At 42.1% G+C, this 19162-nt stretch overlaps 1 protein-coding gene across 3 annotated transcripts in view; it reads right to left on the bottom strand.

The window, feature by feature from the left end:
• Positions 1-4593: 4593 nt before the first annotated feature.
• The window catches only part of RB195_019001 (uncharacterized protein), a gene marked incomplete at both ends in the record, with an annotated part of 28733 nt that continues 14164 nt past the window's right edge, over positions 4594-19162 (bottom strand). For 2 of the 3 annotated variants that reach the window (XM_064186665.1, XM_064186663.1), the window contains 14 exons: positions 4594-4673; positions 7709-7803; positions 8454-8588; positions 9553-9693; positions 9821-9978; positions 10056-10187; positions 10240-10352; positions 11430-11526; positions 12135-12222; positions 12860-13010; positions 13066-13177; positions 13229-13384; positions 13445-13550; positions 17581-17708. In XM_064186665.1, coding sequence (XP_064042545.1) covers positions 4594-4673; positions 7709-7803; positions 8454-8588; positions 9553-9693; positions 9821-9978; positions 10056-10187; positions 10240-10352; positions 11430-11526; positions 12135-12222; positions 12860-13010; positions 13066-13177; positions 13229-13384; positions 13445-13550; positions 17581-17708 — 1692 coding nt within the window. Of the gene's footprint in view, positions 4674-7708; positions 7804-8313; positions 8389-8453; positions 8589-9552; positions 9694-9820; positions 9979-10055; positions 10188-10239; positions 10353-11429; positions 11527-12134; positions 12223-12859; positions 13011-13065; positions 13178-13228; positions 13385-13444; positions 13551-17580; positions 17709-19162 lie in introns of all 3 variants that reach the window. The other variant, XM_064186664.1, reaches the window with a different exon arrangement.

Here is a 19162-nt window from a genome sequence, read left to right as displayed (position 1 = left end):
TCTTCCGTAGCTTAGACTGGAGGAATAGAATAATCAACATAAGTGGGGTCCGCTTAAATCATCTTAGGTACGCTGATGATGCAGTTCTCTTCGTGCACAAACAACAATAACTCCGGTTAATGCTTCAGGAAAGCGACAAAAGCCAAATTGTGGGAGTGAGAATGAATTATTCTAAGACAACTGTCACGACAAATTCTGAAGAAATAACTATCTTCACTGATGGATCTCCTATCCATTATTGCAGCAACTCTGTTTATGTTGGTCAGTGCTAATTTTTTGGTAGGAGTCTAACAACGTAGCTAACGATTCCGTGCATATTTCACAAACTGCAGATTTCCAATGAAGTTCAAGCGTCGACTTTATATAAAATGCGTGGAACCTTCTCTTCGTTACGGCAGTGGAACTTCAGCTACAAGAAGCAAGGATCTCAAAGCGCTACACAGCCCAACGGAAAATGATGAGAAAAATGCGTAGTATTACTGCATCGTACGAATATCTGGTTGAAAATGCTGCAAAACTCAAAGATATCAAGGCTAGAGCGATTGAAAGAAAATGGACGGGGCCAGAAAGATGTGTGTTGCAAACGACAACAGATGAACGAAGATGACTACGAATTGCAACCATGAATTTGGAAGCGACAAGTTGGTCCACCAAAAACAAAATGGAGAAACTACTGACTTACTTTGGGATATCTAATTTATAGAGGAACTGTAAATGGGAAGATCTCCAAAGAATACATTTCGTGTTTCATAACGACTCCCTCGAGACACGTCCGAATTCCCGTATATCCATGAATTTTACGGCTCTGGCGAAATTTTCCATATATTCGCTAAGTGATGGTCATGAATTGTTGAGTTTCTTATTTTTATTGTTCAAATTTCACTGTCACTGTTTATGTGCTTCATATGAGTGACGCACGTTGGTCCTACTTTGCGGCGAAATACAAGTTACGCCGTAGAATAGTGTCTCAAACGAAATTCGTAACGAACATGTACATATATATAAAAAAAAAATATATATATATATATATATATATATATATATATATATATATATATATATTATATATATATATATATATATATTATATATATATATATATGCTTGCTTGTATATATGTGTGTATAATATATATTCTCATTCAATTTTTCTTTCTTTTTTTTCAATTTTTCTATTCTTCTCAACTGGTTCGAAACTAAGTTTCTTTAAATCTAATCCACTTTAATCGTATTCTATTCCAACTGTTAATCACTTTTTTTCTCGATCATTTTCATATGTAGTAAGATTCACGCGAGAGGAATTCTCGATGCCAGAATCCGACTTCGAACTGTTGTTCCAACAGGAGTTTTAAGATTTTATCTGACATTTTATCAGATGCTGATCCATTCAGGAATTTACTGAGTGGGCTAAGAGGCATAGCGATTAATTTGTCTGCATAGTAGGTTTTGCCGTTATGTAGCAGTCAACCCGGCAACGTATTCATCTAGTAGTGCAGTTGTTTTTCAGGTAACGTAGTGCTTTATCGCAGTCTGGACCAGACCAGATAAACACTCTTATTGTGAATATAAAACGTAAATGCAGACAGTGGTGCTCGAAACTCTTATAAATCGTTAAGGAAGCTGAATTCGCTCAGACACGCACTCGCGCATCAAGCATTTATGTATTCAGATAACGAGTGAATGCGTCAAAAAACCGAAAGTTTCTAATTCCAGTTAAAGTAATTCTTCGACTACAACTGCAAAGCAGACCGTTGATATTAGCACTATCAGTTTAACCGATTCTACGGACACTATCAACAGTACGCAACCCGTAGGTAGAAGAGCTGTAGGCTAACAGTAGTACAGTGAGCGAATGTAACAGCAATTTTATATAAGTGCTTCTCAACTGGTTCAAAACTAAGTTTCTTTAAATACAATCCACTTTAATCGTTTAATCTACTCAAATATCAAATCGATTGCTAAGATTGAAACAAATATTTTCAACGCTTATATCATATCCAATGGAATTGATGTGGAACTTTGATGGAAGTACTGCCTATTTTCGACTGTCTTTGAATACATCTACATTTGACAACGCAACACTACGTACCACAACAACGAGTCAAACTAGTTTTTTGTAAGGAACTGACGGTCCTCCCCGTAGATCAAAACCTGCAGAGATATGTGGAGCTAGACAGTTTAGATCTTGCGAGTGCATAGATGCTCCTTGACCCGAACACACAATGGGCGTCCCATTTCCCCTGTATAATCGTCACGTCACAACCTGCACGTGATAGAATACGCCACTACACACTCCTGATACCATTCAATCACCCTCTCTGTCATACGGCAAATCACGCAGCTGGGTGTTATGCAGAGTCGGTCATACGCGCGATTACGTAGCCGATCGCAGCCGAATAAGTGCCTGCAGAAAAGGCTGTCGGTAGGACAGACCAGGCATATCTTAGGCTAGCTGTGATCACTAAGCCACGTCTATCCATCACCACGTCACTGAGGTCATATGCCGTGTGTGTATGGCAATTAAGTGATAGAGTTGACTCCAAGGAAGGAACGAAGAACGAATAGCTAACAACGTAGCAAGTGGAAAAAAAAACGTAGAAATTGAAAATGCTAAAAATGAAGAGCGTATAAGACTTGTACAGGAAAAAAACAAAATCAGAAAAAATAAATGAAGCTGAAAATTGAAAACGTTCGAAAATAAAAATTAGATAGTGTAGAAACGAGAACCTGGTCTTTGAAAGACGTAAATTAGTAATTGAAAAAACTATATAGAAGATATAGATGTTTGTTTGTATTTATACAGACCAGTTAATCCACGTAAGATATTGCAATAGTTTGTAAAAGTTTCGATTAGTTTGTTTTACATAAATAAAACACTATTATTTTCTACTTCTGCCATTTCGTGTGCAATCATTCGATGTATCGCTATACGTAAGCGATCGATAGCCCGTACAGAAGCAATGCCAGAGATAACGTGCTCTCGCCAGGCATGTTTCGCACCTCATTAGACGATGTGATGGGCGGGCATAAGGCAAACGCTGCGCAATGTTCTGCTGGCGCTATTAAGTGCTGCGTAGAGCAATTAACGACAGCCGTTCCCAGTCGTTTCCCCTAAGGATAGGTTGTCGCGGAGGCTGCAGGCACCTAACGATACGTACCCAGTACCAGCTGACACTTAAGGTTCGCTGGAGACATTTCCACAACTCTCACGTCGTTCTATGGACAAACAACTGTAGGCTTTCGTAGCAGCTCCATACCGCTCTGCTCATATCATCAGATATGAGCGGTAAGCAGAACGGAATTTTTTCTGTCCATCCACTACGCTGGATGTTTGAGAAGGTTGTCGTGCATCTCGTGCAACGTCTTCAGCCGGGAACCCACTGGATACGGCCATCTTACCTTTGCCAGATTTAAACTGTTTAAAAATGGTTGTTTAAAGGTTGGCTGTTTATAAATATCAATACCAATCTTGGCTACAGCTCAAGCAAGTTAATAAAAAGCTACGTTTGATGGAAGTACTCCATAGGCAGTCAAAGGCAGCATATCACGAAATTGGCGGCACCGGGATCTCTCCATTATCAGAGGCTGCAGTTCAGCCACGAATTCCACCCCCTAATCCAGAAAAAGGCGTGAAAATGGTCTTGCGAGCGCTGGTCTTCCTACTTCGCAAGTTGTAGAGTAATACTGTCGTCATTCAACGTCTGCGATCCAACTAATGTATTCAAATAAACAGTAGACGCATCGCAACCTGCACAATCGCAGATGCGTTGCGCATTGCCATCTCTTATCATAACGAGTAGCACCGCTTAGGACACCGGTGGGCACACCGCGATAGAGATGAGAGATGAGAGACAGAGTGCGATGCCGGACTTTCTGCTGATCTCCGATCCCTCTTCATAGCCACTTCGATTGTTGTGTTCGGTTGCTCAAGGTCCCTCGTTTACAGGACCAGTGCATTCATTCTGGCCGTATTCTTCAGCATCTTTGCATTATTGCTTCTAATACTTCTTAGCCATCTTTCAATGTGTTAGTGAATTCTTCTTTCTCTGTTACTCCTGCATGTTTGCCTGATAACTAATCTTCCTTCTTCAAACGCTAGAGATTATTCACAAGTTCCACAAATAACAATAGCAAAGTCTCAAAACATTGCAGTTCTCATCGCATAGCCAGACACAACCATTTCTTCTATCACTACTCAAGGAGGAATGTGTAGTTGGGAGGGGGGACACACTCAATTGCGCTCTTATTTCTGAACAACTCAGTAATTCGGGCCCTAAAATAAGCATATCTATAACAATTAAGCTAAAACTACTAAGAAAAAAGGAAGATAAAGTTTCCAGAAATAAGAGCGCGGTTGAGTTTCGCTCACTACCCCTCCCTCCTCTCAACTACAATTTTACATAACTCAACAAGCTAGGTAGCATTAATGGATTTCTCTTCACAAGGAAACCCGATTCAGAAATAGAAGCTCTTAAGAATGTGGAAACAACAACACACCGGTATTTTTAAACAAGACAACGTTTCCTACTTACTCGTTGCTTAAATAAATGAAATGTTGGATGGAAGCTCAGAAACCAGATGATGAAGGATGAAGTTATGCGCAGTTTTCGTCATCAGCTTCCGAAACTCGCTGCAGCTTGATCGTAGGCAACGTTCTTCGTACACCATTGCACACTGAAAACTGTTTACAGTATCTCACACTTGTATGAAGAAGAGGCAGAAAAGAAAGAACATTAAACTCAGCTACTCCATTATCTCAAAATGTTCTATTCCAACCACGTTAATAATATTCGACTTTCAATAAACCTCGGCAAAGCAAGATGTCGTATTGATATTTAGTAAGCTGTGTACGAGGTTATTAAATAATTTTATTGGCTAATATTTCGGCAAAATCGCTTTCTTCAGAGCCTGAAACGGTCAATTCAATTCACAGCCTAAACGACGCTCTCTACAACTAAATAGACAAACTCAGAGCCTAATTTTTCAAACACTGATGTTGCGACTGCTCAGCTTGGACCGGAGACACCTAGCAGGAACCCCAGACTTATCGATCACAAGAGTAAATGGTTCGTCATCAGCTCATTCACATCAGAATAGCAATCCGAGATCTGCATGGCGCGAGTTTCCGTGTTATCCACATTCGCTCTTACGGTTCATTTTAGGGTTTTTGGCTTGGATCCAGAATGTCTCCAGCGCTTTTCGAGCCATTATTTTAGATTCGTACGTTGAGATCTGAATCCCGGCTTCAAAATTGGCTATGTCGTCTTTTGTGTACCTTAGTGCCTAAAGGTGTCCATTCCTGTAATTCTTTCCATTTAGGTGCTTCTTGACGCCAATATATAGCGGTCGCGCGGTTTCACCAACATACTCTTCGCTATAACTCAAGAAATCAGACTAAGAATCCATATAAATTCATGGTTCTTATATATTTTTTTATATTTATATATTTTTTTATTATATCATATTATTATTTTCTAATATCTTTTTTGGCAATTCGAACATAATACATCGACGATTGTTTTGTCATGTGCGCCACCCAAAGGAAGATGAACAAATGTTTTGACTTTTTGAACCGCCACTCCGACTACAAGAAACTCGCTAAGAAGAAACCAGAGGGAAATTGTCGTCCTTTTTAAACGTCCAGGATGGCATCTCGAACGGTACTTACGAAACGAAATAGTATCGAAAGCCTAGTAACAAGAACATCTTGGTTCACTTTCTCTCTTCTCATCCATCTCGAATGAAAAAAAGCTGTGATTAAAGGCATCACTCCACGAATCTGAGGTGGTGCGGATTTTAGGTAGAGTATTCGTATACGGGATAGTAGATTATGGAGAGGGGTGATTCCATCCATTTCTTCTTAATTGCCGTAAAAAACGGCCCGGAAGATACGGCTTCGGTCGTTCTGGCGCACTATTTTCTACAAGGAGTTCGACTAGAGAGCGCCAGCCTTGTGCGGCGCCGTATCTTTCGGGCCGTTTTCTACTACAATTAGGAAGAAATGGACGGAATCACCCTCCTCTCCATAATCTACTACCCGTTAGAAGAATACACCTGAAATCCGTGCCACCTCAGATTCGTGGGGTGATGCCTTTAAAGTATAGGCATAATCCACCTGAAACCTGCAACACCCCACGGATCTGGGGTGGTACGGGTTTCAGGTGGATTATGCCTATACGGGGTCGTAGATTGTGGAGAGAGGGTGATTCCCTTCATTTCTCTCAGTAGAAACGGACGACCCCGGAATGCCGCTTCCTATGACGGCTTCTGTTGCAATGCGCATCGTTTGTGCCCCGCCTGCGATTCGTCGAAAACCCATTCGCGCGAATCGCAGGCGGGGATGAATGCACTGATACAGGAGGAGATGAACGGAATCACCCTCTTTTCCACAATCTACGACCCCGTATAGGCATAACCCACATGAAATCTGTATCACCCAAAATTCGTGGGATGATGCCTTTAACAACATGTTCTGCACGGCAAAAATCATTTGTAGTGGACCTGAGAAGAGAAAAGTTAACTTTCGTTTGCGAAATTGCTGTTTCCAGTGGTTATGAAGTCCGGACTTCTGAAAGAAGACGAAACCGGAATGTACGAGCACGACAGTTGGAAATCTCCACCACAGATAAGATACCTCCGGATACGCCAGCTAGTTCGGAATCGCTTGTACGAGAGATACATCGAACTGTATTATTTGTTCCATAGGTAGACCAGGAGACTGCTTGAGATCCGGCGTAATATACCTTGCACGAGCTGTGGTAACCAGTATGTTGGTGAAGCGGCGCGACCGCTATATATTCGCATCAAGAAGCACGTAAACGGAAAGAATATGTTACGAGATTGGACACCTTTAGGCACCAAACAACACAAAAACACGACGAAGCCAATTTTGAAATCGGGATTCAGATCTCGGCGCACGAATCTAAAACATTGGCTCGAAAAGTGCTGGAGGCATTTTTGGTTAAATCCAAAAACCCTAAAATGAGCCGCAGAGGTGAGTGTCGATAACACGGGAACTCGCACCATGCAGATCTCGGATTCTATTCTATTACAAGGCAAACAGTCGCTACGTCAGTGGTTGAAAACGTACGCTCAGAGTTTGTCTATTTAGTAGTGGAGAGATTTGGTCGTTCAGACTGTGAACTGACCATTTCGAAAAAAAAGTCCATAGAGCACAAAGATCGTTCTTAAATGTCAAATTAGGATTGCGGAAAAGCTATCTCTCAGACCATTTTTGGTTCTTTTTTACGTTAAAAGTATCACATGATGTGACTTAGCTATTCACTTCCAGCAAGTCTGTTTGGAGAGTTCGAGTTAAAGCATTTCCAGCTTCAGCTCTATCTTCCTTTTTTCTCTTAGTAACTTTAACCCACATGCCATTGATCCCCTAAACCTTATGCTTGGGTTTTAGGATCCCGACCGACTCAGCTATTCCCTTCCAGTGGCGACCTCTCGATTGATGAACTATCGTCTTCTCAAATAGAAAATCCATTTGTCACTTGAGAATGGTTTTTGGGCTCTATGAACATTTTTTCGCTCAAAAGTACAGTTCGACATGAACAATGTTAATCCCTCCTTCCATTACTATTTGTCCATGAATTGTTATTGCATTTACTTGTATGAATCGAATAAGGCCACCCCTTAAAGAAGTCCTCATAGATCACTAATGAAATACTGACAACTTAGAGCGGCAACTGAGTGCTTCTGACCTTTGTCCATGACTTCACTCTCGTTGATGAGCATCACACCAATACTGCTGTTTAGCTCGTCCTCACCGGAAGACTCGTCAGCCTGACCATTTAATCTGAAAAGTGGCCCTCCAAAGCTCGCAACATTCGAAAAGGGCTGGGACTCATGAAAAATCAACCCCACTGGCCACGGACGGTTAGTTTCGTGAACAGCGATACTTCTCAATAAATTACGCCAGCTAACGCGGTGCAACTGGCTTGCTGCAGTAAATCCACGCCATGTCATTGCTATTGCAGTAAACAAAAATGAACTATTATCCGTTTAATCGGTTCACGAATAATTAATTGATGCCGTTAATAGTTTGGTCAGGATGTTGTGTCAGCAAGGAGAGCGCTTATGGCCATCATTTTAGTTCACGATTCCCAGCCCAAGACGAAGTTCGTAGCAAAATATAGGCAAAGTGCAAAAGAACATCGATTTTCATACAGTGTCGTGGCGGGTCGATGAAAGAAAGCACACATCAAGAACAACTCTGTTTGTTGAAATTGAGAGAAATGATAATGAAAGCGGGCAAAGCAGAAATTACAAAACATCTATTCTACTGAATATTTGTTAAAGCACGTACAAAGGATCTTTTCCAGGAACTGTATGTCTTTTAGGGTAGTGGTGGTGTGGAGAGGGACTGGAAACTCTTTCGCTGCTAAAAATTGGCAACATCCTTGGATCCCGTGCAACAAGGAAACGTTTAGAAACAATAAAACATACTCGAAACCGTTTTCGCTTGCAGGCCCGTCGATTGAAATACTGTTCCTTTGTCCGCGAGCATGCTGCTTGAGTAGAAAACGAACACAGTCTTCATGATGGAACGCTCGTGCGTCGTCGAGTGGTGTTCGTCCCCATCTGAAAACAGTACTGCATCTAAAGTGAGAAGCAAAGTTGTTAGGGTCAGGTCAAAACGACATGAAGCTCGGTGTAGTTACGTAGGCGACTGCGCTCGAAGCGGCGGTGAAGCTAGCGATTGGGATCGAGGACTGCAACGATGAATGGTGTTAGCAAAGGTCAATTGTTCAGTTAAAAAATTTTGCATTCTTAAAATATTCCATACTCAGGAAAGGGCGGGGTTACTGGCGAAATGTGCATTCCCTAAAACATCATTGTAATTTCTTTTGTTTCGATGTTGCGGATTTCTATGACCTTTTCACCCTCTTCATGAGAATACGAGCCGCACTCCTTTGCCACTCAAACTGTTAGATGAACCCCCAGAATAAACTGGGCTCTCCAGAGTGGAGATGAGGTGCTGTTTCGAAAACAAATATTCTAAGCGCCGTTGTGAGCTATAGTGAGCCTCAGAGATTTTTCCAGGAGACCGCATCCAATTCGAAGAGAGCACATATTACATATAGTCTCCGCAAGATTGCAACAGTGATACGATAGACAGGAAAGATATTTCGTTTCACAATAAAAACTTTAGAAGGTGAAAATAGTTAGCACTGGTATTGGTAAAATGCAGTTGGGAGGAGGGGCGGAGGAGCGGCATTCAGTGGGACCCTTGTTTCTCGAAGTAAGTAATCAAATCAATCGGGGCCCTAAGGCCTAAGCATTAGTCTTAGAGGATCTATGACATGTAAACTAAAGTAACTAAGAGAAAAAAAGTTAGAGCGTTGGGAAATAAGGGCGCTACTGAGTGCCTCCGCCAACTATATTTTCCCGTGGACAGTATAGTACATTAAAACATTTCTTCTTACAGTCTATTCCTTGAAGTACAATATCAGATCTCCTAAGTCAGACCCTTACAAGAAAAGCACCTAATGTTAGGGAGGGCTTCATGAATAAAACCGGGAAATAGCTTAAGATCAGAAAGTACCTATCACGCGGCTGGTGGTTCACTTTCGCCACGTTCACGAAGAATTTAACTAAATGAATGTGTCCTTCTGCAGCGGCAACGTGAAGAGCAGTCCTTCCATCGTAATCAGCCATTTCAAGATTGGTTCCTTGCAGGTACATCCTGTAATGAACCAAATGTTTTTGGTGAGAGAAGACTACGTATGAAACACAAAAGATATTGAAAAGACGGATTTTTTTAAAGAATGTTATCAAGGGACTCTAAAGTAACAGAAAGCAAAATAGATCACCGTCGCACAGCGTCGAAGTCGCCATGTTTAGCAGCAAAAAGAAGAGAGACGACAAGTTCTGTATCGCGATTGCCAATCCGTCGGCGGGGATCATGTTTCTTTGAATCCGCATGCAGCAAACTGTCGTAGTTATGGAAGTTGAAAGTGTCAATAAGTTTCTAAATAGTGTTCTATTCTTCATTACCTTCGTATTTTCTCGTCTAATTTTTTTTATCAATTGCATCTGCGGGCGTACCTGACAAAATGCGACTCCTTTAGTCGAGTTGCCCATCCTATCCAAAGGTGGTGCAAAAAGAGCGATTCCCATTAGATTTGGCACAACTACAATCATCACTCCTGAGACTCCAGACTTTGCCGGCAGACCCACCTGCAAGGTGTTTTCCATTGCAGATAGAAACACTTTAAAAAAAATGTTATACCTGGAATGCAAATTTTCCTGAAAAATCGTACATTCCACAAGAATACATCAGTGAAAGAACATCTCTACAAGGGCGAGGCTGGATACACAATTCATCGGTGAGGGGACATACACCTTAAAAACCTTTGACATGTATTCTATTTAGCAGGTATTCGGTTTAACAGCACCACGAGAAAAAAAAAATGTACATTTTTGTTAATTTTCTCCACCTTATCTAAGCAGCTCAAATCGCTAGAAATATGGCGCATGTTGAAGCAAATTCATGAGTCATTTAACGAAAAGAAGTTGAATCACAAACCTTTTAACCACGATGCGGATTTTAGGTAGAATATTCGTATACGGGATAGTAGATTATGGAGAGGGATGTGGTTCCATACAATTCTTCCAAAGTGCAGTAAAAAACGGCCCGGAAGACGTGGCGCCGCACAGGGCTGGCGCGCTCCAATCGAACTCCTTGTAGAAAATAGTGCGCCGGAACGCTCGAAGCCGTATGTTCCGGCCCGTTTTCTACGGCAATTAAGAAAAATGGACGGAATCACCCTTCTCGCCATAGTCGACGACCCCATATACAAATACTCCACCGGAAACCTGTACTACTCCAGATTCGTGGGGTGATGTCTTTAAATCATCGTAACCCAATGCAGATATATTAGAGTCAAAACGATATGAACGGTGCAGTTGCGCAGGCGCCTGCGCTCGAAGGGGGGCGGAGGTTGCGGACAACTGTTCGAATCGAGGTGGGACCATCGCGAACTGCAGCGAAGGCTAATGCGAGCGAGGGTCCCACCACGATCTCAACCGCTACGCCCCACGGCCCCACTCGGGCGCAGCCGCTGATGCAACGCACCGCGCTTCATTTCACGTTTTGTGTGTCCATGTTTTGACCCGACTATATAAATTGTAGTTAGCCTTGTCAGATCCGGTCGCGCAACATCAGTTCTCATCTGAATGACAGATAAGGCCGGGTTGACTTGTTAGAAACAACCAGGTGCATTTTGTTGTTCAAAATAGAAGTTTATACAGCAACAATAGAAGAACTACAATTGCAGGTGCTAGAACCTCAAGTACCTGATGAAACATGGAGATAAAGCTAAGTTTGTCGCTCTGGACACTTTCTAAATTTAAGTTTCTAGATGAAGGTTGGTTTAGTACACAAAATGTTCGTAGTACTTTTATGCATTCTGTGCGTACCTCCGTTCGCCAAAGTGGCGGCCATTACGGCCGCAGTTTCGCAGGTAATTTCTAACGAACACAGTTGGAAATAAAGGTCCAGTTCTTCGCGAAGGCCCTGAAGTACACTTCAGTATCAGTGAGAAATTAAGTGGCATACTGGCACAAAGTCAAAGAAAAAAAAGCCTCATTTAAGCGGCGGTGTTCACCGCAACCCTATATCATTATTCCAGGAATTGGGAACTAGTCCACGACCTTTTTGCCACAAATATTAATGGGGAAGTCTTGCACCAAAAATTGCAAATAAAAAGAACTTCGGAATTTTACAGGAATGAATTTAATACTCTAGCAGGAGCTTGTAGAATATTCCCGGAGCTTTTCATACGTGAGTACATAAGGGTGTGCTTGTGCACTTTGGTTATTTGGCAAAACATGACGAGTGAACAACAAATTCGGTGCGTTGTTTCGGGCACTCGTAAAGAATTGCAGAGTTTAGCTGCTATTGTAAAACAACGCAAGAAATCCTCACAAGGTCAAACTGAGCACCACTACTTAGCTGACATAAAAAGGAATACAAAGCAATTGATTTTGGATGTCGAATGATCCTAGGGATCTCTTTAAAAAAAGCGTCAGGTAAGCAGTAGTAGGTTTGGACATGTGTTTGCCTCTCCTCACAATTTCAATACGCCGATCGTAACTACGAAAAGATGGACAAATAGAACACACCTGTGTACCAGGAGGAAAGCATTTGTTCTCCTTCATATAGTAGGACAAGGCATAGTTCCGATCAGCAGTGTCTCTTTCAGAGAGAAACCTACAAAAACATACAAATGATGATTCGCACACAAAGAGCAGCGCTAATCGCTCATCCCTTAATTTTTTAAGGAAGCGCATCGCGGAACTGACGGTGTTGAGGTCTTTGTGCGCAAAGATAGCGTTTGAGGTGTAGACTACGATTATGAGCATGACCCCGCTCAATTCCTCATATTCCTTCTGTAAAACGCTGTAAGAAAAGGCGTTTGGTCCTACGAGACACATGAAAACGAACCACCCTCGTGCACGCACCACTTGCGCCAGCGAGCGATCGAGAATCAATGAGGTCTCCTCAGCCTATTCGTGCAAAGCCAACGAGTAAGCTGCTGAAGGAGCCGGAGCATGTACAAGGGTGGCGCGCTTTAGGATACGTCGTGGGAAATAAGGCGATTCTCTCGCGCTTTCTCGGGACAATTAGAGGGAATAGAGCGGAGCCACACTCGTATTCGTAATCTGCACTTTGAGCTGTATATTTGCTCGCACACACACAAAAACATCGTCAGTTTCGCGACACACTCTTTTTAAGGCTCAAACAGAAGCAGACTTAACCGATGTTGCTCGGTTTATTTCCCTTCATTTAAAGCTGTTTGCAGATCACGATAAGCAAAGCGAATTTAAAAAAAAAGCAGATGGCATACGTAGCATTGTTGAATCCAACATGCTCCCCACCAGCCAGCTTCCTGTACTCATTGAGGACGAAATCGAACCGGTCAGCCATCGTTAGATGATTTCGGATGAGGGATGTTACGATAATTGCACCAGCATTAATTAATGGATTGTGCGGTTTCCCTGAAAATTGTAGTCCGTTACAACTAGATGTTCACGTGCACAATATATCGCTAGCCATTTGAATCCAGGCAAATTTCGTTGAATAGTCTCCCACTAGGCTCATGGCCTACATATGAATGTACAAAGTCGGCTCCTAGATCTGATGACACGATAGCATAGTTAAATGCCTAAAAATGGGAATTTCTAGTAAGGTAGATATTATACCTAACTACGCATACCTTGGATACACTCTGCACGCAGAATGGCACTTTGGAATCACCAAATGAGACTCTTTGTCCATCGATTGTGCAAATGGAAAGTCCCCAAATCTCGGGATTTTGTCGTGCTAGCTGAGGAATGTACGTTGCAACATTGCCATCCTTGATCGCTTTGCACTGGAACGCCAATACACGTGAGACAGCAATTAGTAGAACATTTGCGCAGAATTTGATCACCTCTTCGAAGATCGTTTTGATCTGGCCACAAAATTCGCCCCAGCTAGGAATGATGAGGTGGTTGCGGAGCGCTTGCGATATAAGTTGGACTGACGGATGGATGCATCTGTAATTGACTATTCAGAATGATGATTCTCTCCTGATCCGTATCAAGCTCCACTTCATGCGTCATAAAACATCAAAAAATATTCCTCTGGTACTTCACTCAGGGGGGTTCAGTGTCATTAACATGCGTCCCCCACCCTAACAAATTTTGCTCGCAGACATTTTGGGACAATATAAAGATAATACGCTACTTATCGCATGGAAATATTGCTCCGCTCATTAGTCATATCGATTTTATTCCTCACTTCTGGTATACACAGTAAGACAACTTCCAACAATGACGTCGTTTCTTCAGAAACAGCTTCCCTACTAACTACAATATAACCTTGCCTACAGTGGTACTCGCCTGTGTGCTAATCATGTATGTAATCGTTCCAGGTTCGAAATACTTAATCGTAGACCGACATGGCTGCAAAATCTTTAAAGGTGCAAATTCTGTCATTCTTTCAAACATTACATGGTAAAACTGAGGGAAATGCTAATTTTCGAGGGAGTGATGATGTCAAAACCAGCTGGTAGGCATTTGTGAACGACAGTGCAACTAACATCACTATGCAGACAAAATTAGAAAACGATTATTCGAGAGATAGGGCAGGTGTAGCGCAAATGTTGGCAAGTGGTTTGAATGCTATCGAATGATCGATGGTTCGAAACCAACCTAGTGCCAACCAATCCATTTATCACACTCCCCCCTCCTCGATTCGGTAAGTTGGTAGCATACTTGTCTGGAATGTTAGCCACAGTAAAGTGACACATCGGCTGATCCCCATAAGTTATTGTATCGTCTGCATACATGTTCATAAATTTCAAGTGATTCTGAGTTGAACTGCAACGCGTGGGCGCATTCCCAAGAGGGATGACCAACTCCGTACATATCCAGTGTCCGCGATTCGTAGGTCAAGCTATATGGATATGTTTAGCTTTTGGACTTCCTTTTCTTCTATCAGAACCACAGTAAGACTGAAAAAATGGGGAAAAATTGGGGAACGGTCAAGAGGTAACTGTATGATGTACCGCCACACATCCAGGAGGCCAATGAGCGTCGTTAATTGCACCGCGCGTCTCCTGACAGCGTCGTTATCGCTACAGTAGCCTGGTAGCTCCTCTTGTGGAACGTCTCGCTGACGCCCCTCCCACACCACCCTCCCTGCCCATTTCGCCGCGTCTGCTGCTCTTACGAGTTTCCTCCGCCTCGCCCGCAACTCTTGCGATGCGCTTTTAGAATCGAAGGAAAAAGAAAGTGCCTGGTATTAGATGTTGTTTGAAACTCTATATAAAGTATACTTGTAAGTTAATATAAATAAAAGAGGTTCGTTTATATGCCATTTAAAAACGCGAGCGGAAATGAAAATATCCTGTTTTGATTTGTTAGATGGAAATAAACCATCCATCTCTTGGAATGCAAAAGATGCTTCAAAGAATTTCCCCTGATTGGTGTAATGCTATTTTTTAAAACTTTTTCTGCCTTCTAAGAATTTCTTTTTGCTTATCTAGCTGAGTAAAACTACCATCGAACGTCTAACGAGGTGCGAATAATGCCTCGCAGACATACATTGTACCTGAAGATAGATCTCGAAGATACAAAAGTCTCTGTTCGCCACTAATACACCTAACCTGTCATATTGATTTTATGTAGAGAATAGATAAAAATGAAGCGATAAAACGGTGTTGAAAGAAGTTTGAAGAACCATATAAAGTTTTATTCTATAAAACGTACAAGAAAGTACTAAAATGTTTAAGTTGCGCTCCAAATAAACATTATATCCATATAAAATTTTGAAAAGGTAAAATGTAGAAAGGAGTTCAAAGAATGCATACAAAATAATAAGGAAATAAAGTTGTTGGGCGCATAGTTGCTGCAGTCGAAAGATGAACATGAATTCGTTGAATGACTTCGTGACAAACACATACCTATACACTGCGGGTTTATATAGAACAGTTTGGGGGTGAAATGTGAGAAATTATGAGGCGTATAAAAATATATTCATTTCTTTTCCTTTATTCTTCTTATTCGTTTGCGTGCAGCATCTGTTTGAGGTAATCTTTATTTGTGTGAAGCTGCTCAAGTGAGGTCAATGTAGTACACGTATATCACTCTTATCAATCATCACATCTTTGACTCTTTGATACTCTATGATATATCTCTGATAATGTATCTTTTAATTGGATAGAAGGATCCAGTTTTTTTGTTAAATTCCGATCATATGCGCTCAATTTACTATTTTCGTACACCAGAACTTGGTGCGTCAATTCGTTCTACACTTCTCTCCCTTCTAAGTTCGCAGTATCCACTGCTTCGTCGCGGCGCGAATGTCGCGCACAGCGTTGATTAGATAGCAATAAGGGGGCGGGGTCTACATGATCTCAAGCGGTCGTGGAGGATGTCCAGCTGGTGGAGTGGCAGCCGTGATTACGCGGAGGCGTGCGGCGCTGAAAGGAGGTCAGGAGCGGTCAGCCGGTTTTCACGGGTACCTACTGTCCTGCACTCGGAAAAATTGACTGGAATTCAAAACAACTGACCGGAGGACACATCTTTTCCTCTCAAGCAGTTCGTTCTGGTTTGCAAATATACAGAAATTTAGATAATTCGCAGAGGACTTGACAAAATTTTCCTTTCAAAACACTTCGTAAATCTTCAAATATATATGTCTACATCAGTGGTCAATACAAAGGTGAGAGACTAAATGAAAGCAAAACTAAAAGAAACATATTTGTCGTCGAACTGTGAACTGTTTAGGTGTTTTTTATCTCAAGTGTAGATGAAGTCAGATATGAAGTTCGCTGCATAATCTTTTTTGAATACATGAAATTGAAAGAAAAACTGCAAAAGATCGACAGAAATGCACAAACTTGTGCATAATTACCACGAGAAATTCATGGTGTGCACTAGGAACAGGGCTGATTTTAGACACTTGTTAAATTGAAAACCACATCACAAATAGTACTTTCCAAAATATTTCCTTTGAGCACAAATACACCTTTTCTAGTGGCTACACCCAACGCCCTAGTTCACTTGGAAGAATTGGGGTGGTCACATCGTTCAGAGTATTCATCACTACAGGCTGCTTGTTCTGAACAGTCTTCTCAAAATCTGATCTGGAAAGGGGACAAAAGGAATTTGAGCAGGTTAAGCGTAAAGAAGGTGGGACACCGCTACAACGATTCCTTCAGAATCTTTATCGTTAACAGCAAGTCATGGCTAAGCGCATCGCTGGTAAAGAAAAAGAAGAAAAAGATGCTTTTTTTTAAACAAAGCTTTAAGAATTTTTCGAGCTGGGGCGCACCACCTTTGGGAAATAGCACTTTATATGCAAACAGATGTTGGTTAGAACGTAGGACCACTTACACTTTACCCACATTTCGCGAACAGTGGGAGTGTTTCCCTGTCCACTGCTCATTGTTGAGGTTCTAAATACATCCTTGAAGGTTAGATGCACCCCAATTCTTTCGATAACGAAACGTTCGTCCCTAAGTTTTGTCTATCACAACGAATGTATTGGCAAGGTTCTCCTGTTTCTGTGCATATTTTTTTTTACCTCGTATCACCTCTTGAGACTGCTTCGCATTTCGAGCCTTCACAGACGCCAAACAAGCTATACAATTCGCATGCAATTCGCTTACAATGTGTGAAGTTTCAGGGACAGTTGAGGTGATTCGAATCAAGTGGATTCATGGGATCTTCACAGGCCATCATGAGCAGAAGTCCTCCCAAACCATCTTCTGCCCCAGAAATTAGTCTAATTACTTCACGGACATACATAATTTGTAATATATTGGAATATATGTGATCATCAGTATTTATTATCACATGGAAGTTCACTATCTTGGTACCTTAATTGATTAACATTCACGTCAACATCCATCCCTATCGTATCGTATGTAACCTCAAGAACGAACCACATTTTGTATAAATTCTCTCAAACCTTTTCAAATTGCAGCAAAATAAGAATTGGTTTTCTAGGATGGAAATTATTGGAAGTGGGAAGTTTCAGGGTTGGGAATTTCATAAAGGTGTTGGAAAGAAAACCTACTCTTTGAATTTTTCCCTAGGCAAGAGAAAATTTCTTGCATCGTCATCGTCGTCTTCGTAGCTTTTCATTTTTTCCATCATATTCCGGAGCCGAGGGTCGGACTCTCGTAAACCGAACGACTTTAGAACCTAAATAGGGTCATAATGGAAGACAACGAAAATGTTGAACAGTCCTCGACAACGGACTAGTCGCCTCCACAGTAGCGTGGATGTGACTCGGGACTTTGAACAAGCGATGCACTGTGGAAAGTAGTAGAAGCAGAAACTTTGGAAGAGTTCGACATCGCCGACTTCATTGCAAATTTGGGCTTTGGTTCAATGTAAACGATTGCGAAGATTTCTCACTTTTCTGCAAAATAAGTCGATAGTTGTAAGATCTTTAAAGATTAGCGAGCACCAGCAGTGAAAGTTAATCACGCTGTGACATGGTTGGTATGACTCAGTGCCGAAATCTGACATCTCGGATGTCGTATATCGTGACTCATCTCAGGTTTGGCAGAGCACTTTTGATTTTGAATAGAACACGACTAATTTATTTTGGGTTTTGGGGACTTCACATCTACACCGCAAGGACAAAAATGTAGGTTGGTATTCGCTTTGTTGTGACCCATTTGCAGTACATCCTGTCGATTCCAACAAAACTTAACACCCTTTTCTGACTACCAATTGTCCATCTGATATTTTACACCTAATTAGAAAGGACTATTCGAGAGGAGTACCTATCTCCATTACAGTTTACCGCCTCATAGCAGTGTGGAGGTGACTCTGGGCGTCGAACTGCGATGCACAGTGGAGGTATTTCCTCGGGCAGAGTCTCCCAAGCTGAGAAGGAGTTCGACACCTTCGACATTCCGACTTATCGGAATTAGAAGCCTAGTTGAAAGTGAACCACTGCTGAAATTCATTTCTTCGCAAAATGTCGCAAAGGGACTCCCTGGGCCGCATAGATTGGGCGACGAGCTATGATGAAAGCTAATCTGGCCCAGCGCAAGGCTGCAGTTTTTTTTGGACTGCACAGTCATAGCCGCTCCGGCATATACACTGCCTCAGTATCATGCACAGTGGTTTCTGCCGTCTCAGACGTCGGATGGTAGACTGGTGAGAGATCAAATCTCAGGTTGTTCAGGACGTCTTCGATACCTGGACCACAGCGACACATCCACGACTCCCCAAAGAGGCTGTCTCAGACTCTGTACTTGGAACGCGAGAACAGTGTCCACAAACGCACGCCTAAATGTCCCTCGCGGAGTTGCAGATCGCATCAAATTGCTGTGATTGCTGTACAGGAGAGAAGGCTCCGTAGCGAAATTTAGGCGGCGTTGGTTTTGTTGAGCACCGATCTGTCGTCCACGCTGTCAACTCTCACGAGATCCTGTCACCTCGTAAGAATCGACAGCGTGGACTCCGTCCCCGCCCTCTGCGCCAAAAACACATTAGCATCATCATTTGCTACTCACCAACATGAACGGCTGATGAATCCGAATTGGACGCGTTTCATGAGGAGCTGGAGGAGGTGACTCTCAGCGAGAAGTCCTACAATTTCGTTGTCGGGGACTTCAATGCAAAGCTAGGAAAACCCACAG

Source organism: Necator americanus, chromosome II, assembly GCF_031761385.1.
Source record: "Necator americanus strain Aroian chromosome II, whole genome shotgun sequence".
NCBI lineage: Eukaryota > Metazoa > Nematoda > Chromadorea > Rhabditida > Ancylostomatidae > Necator > Necator americanus.
This window is presented reverse-complemented; position numbering and strand designations above follow the sequence as displayed.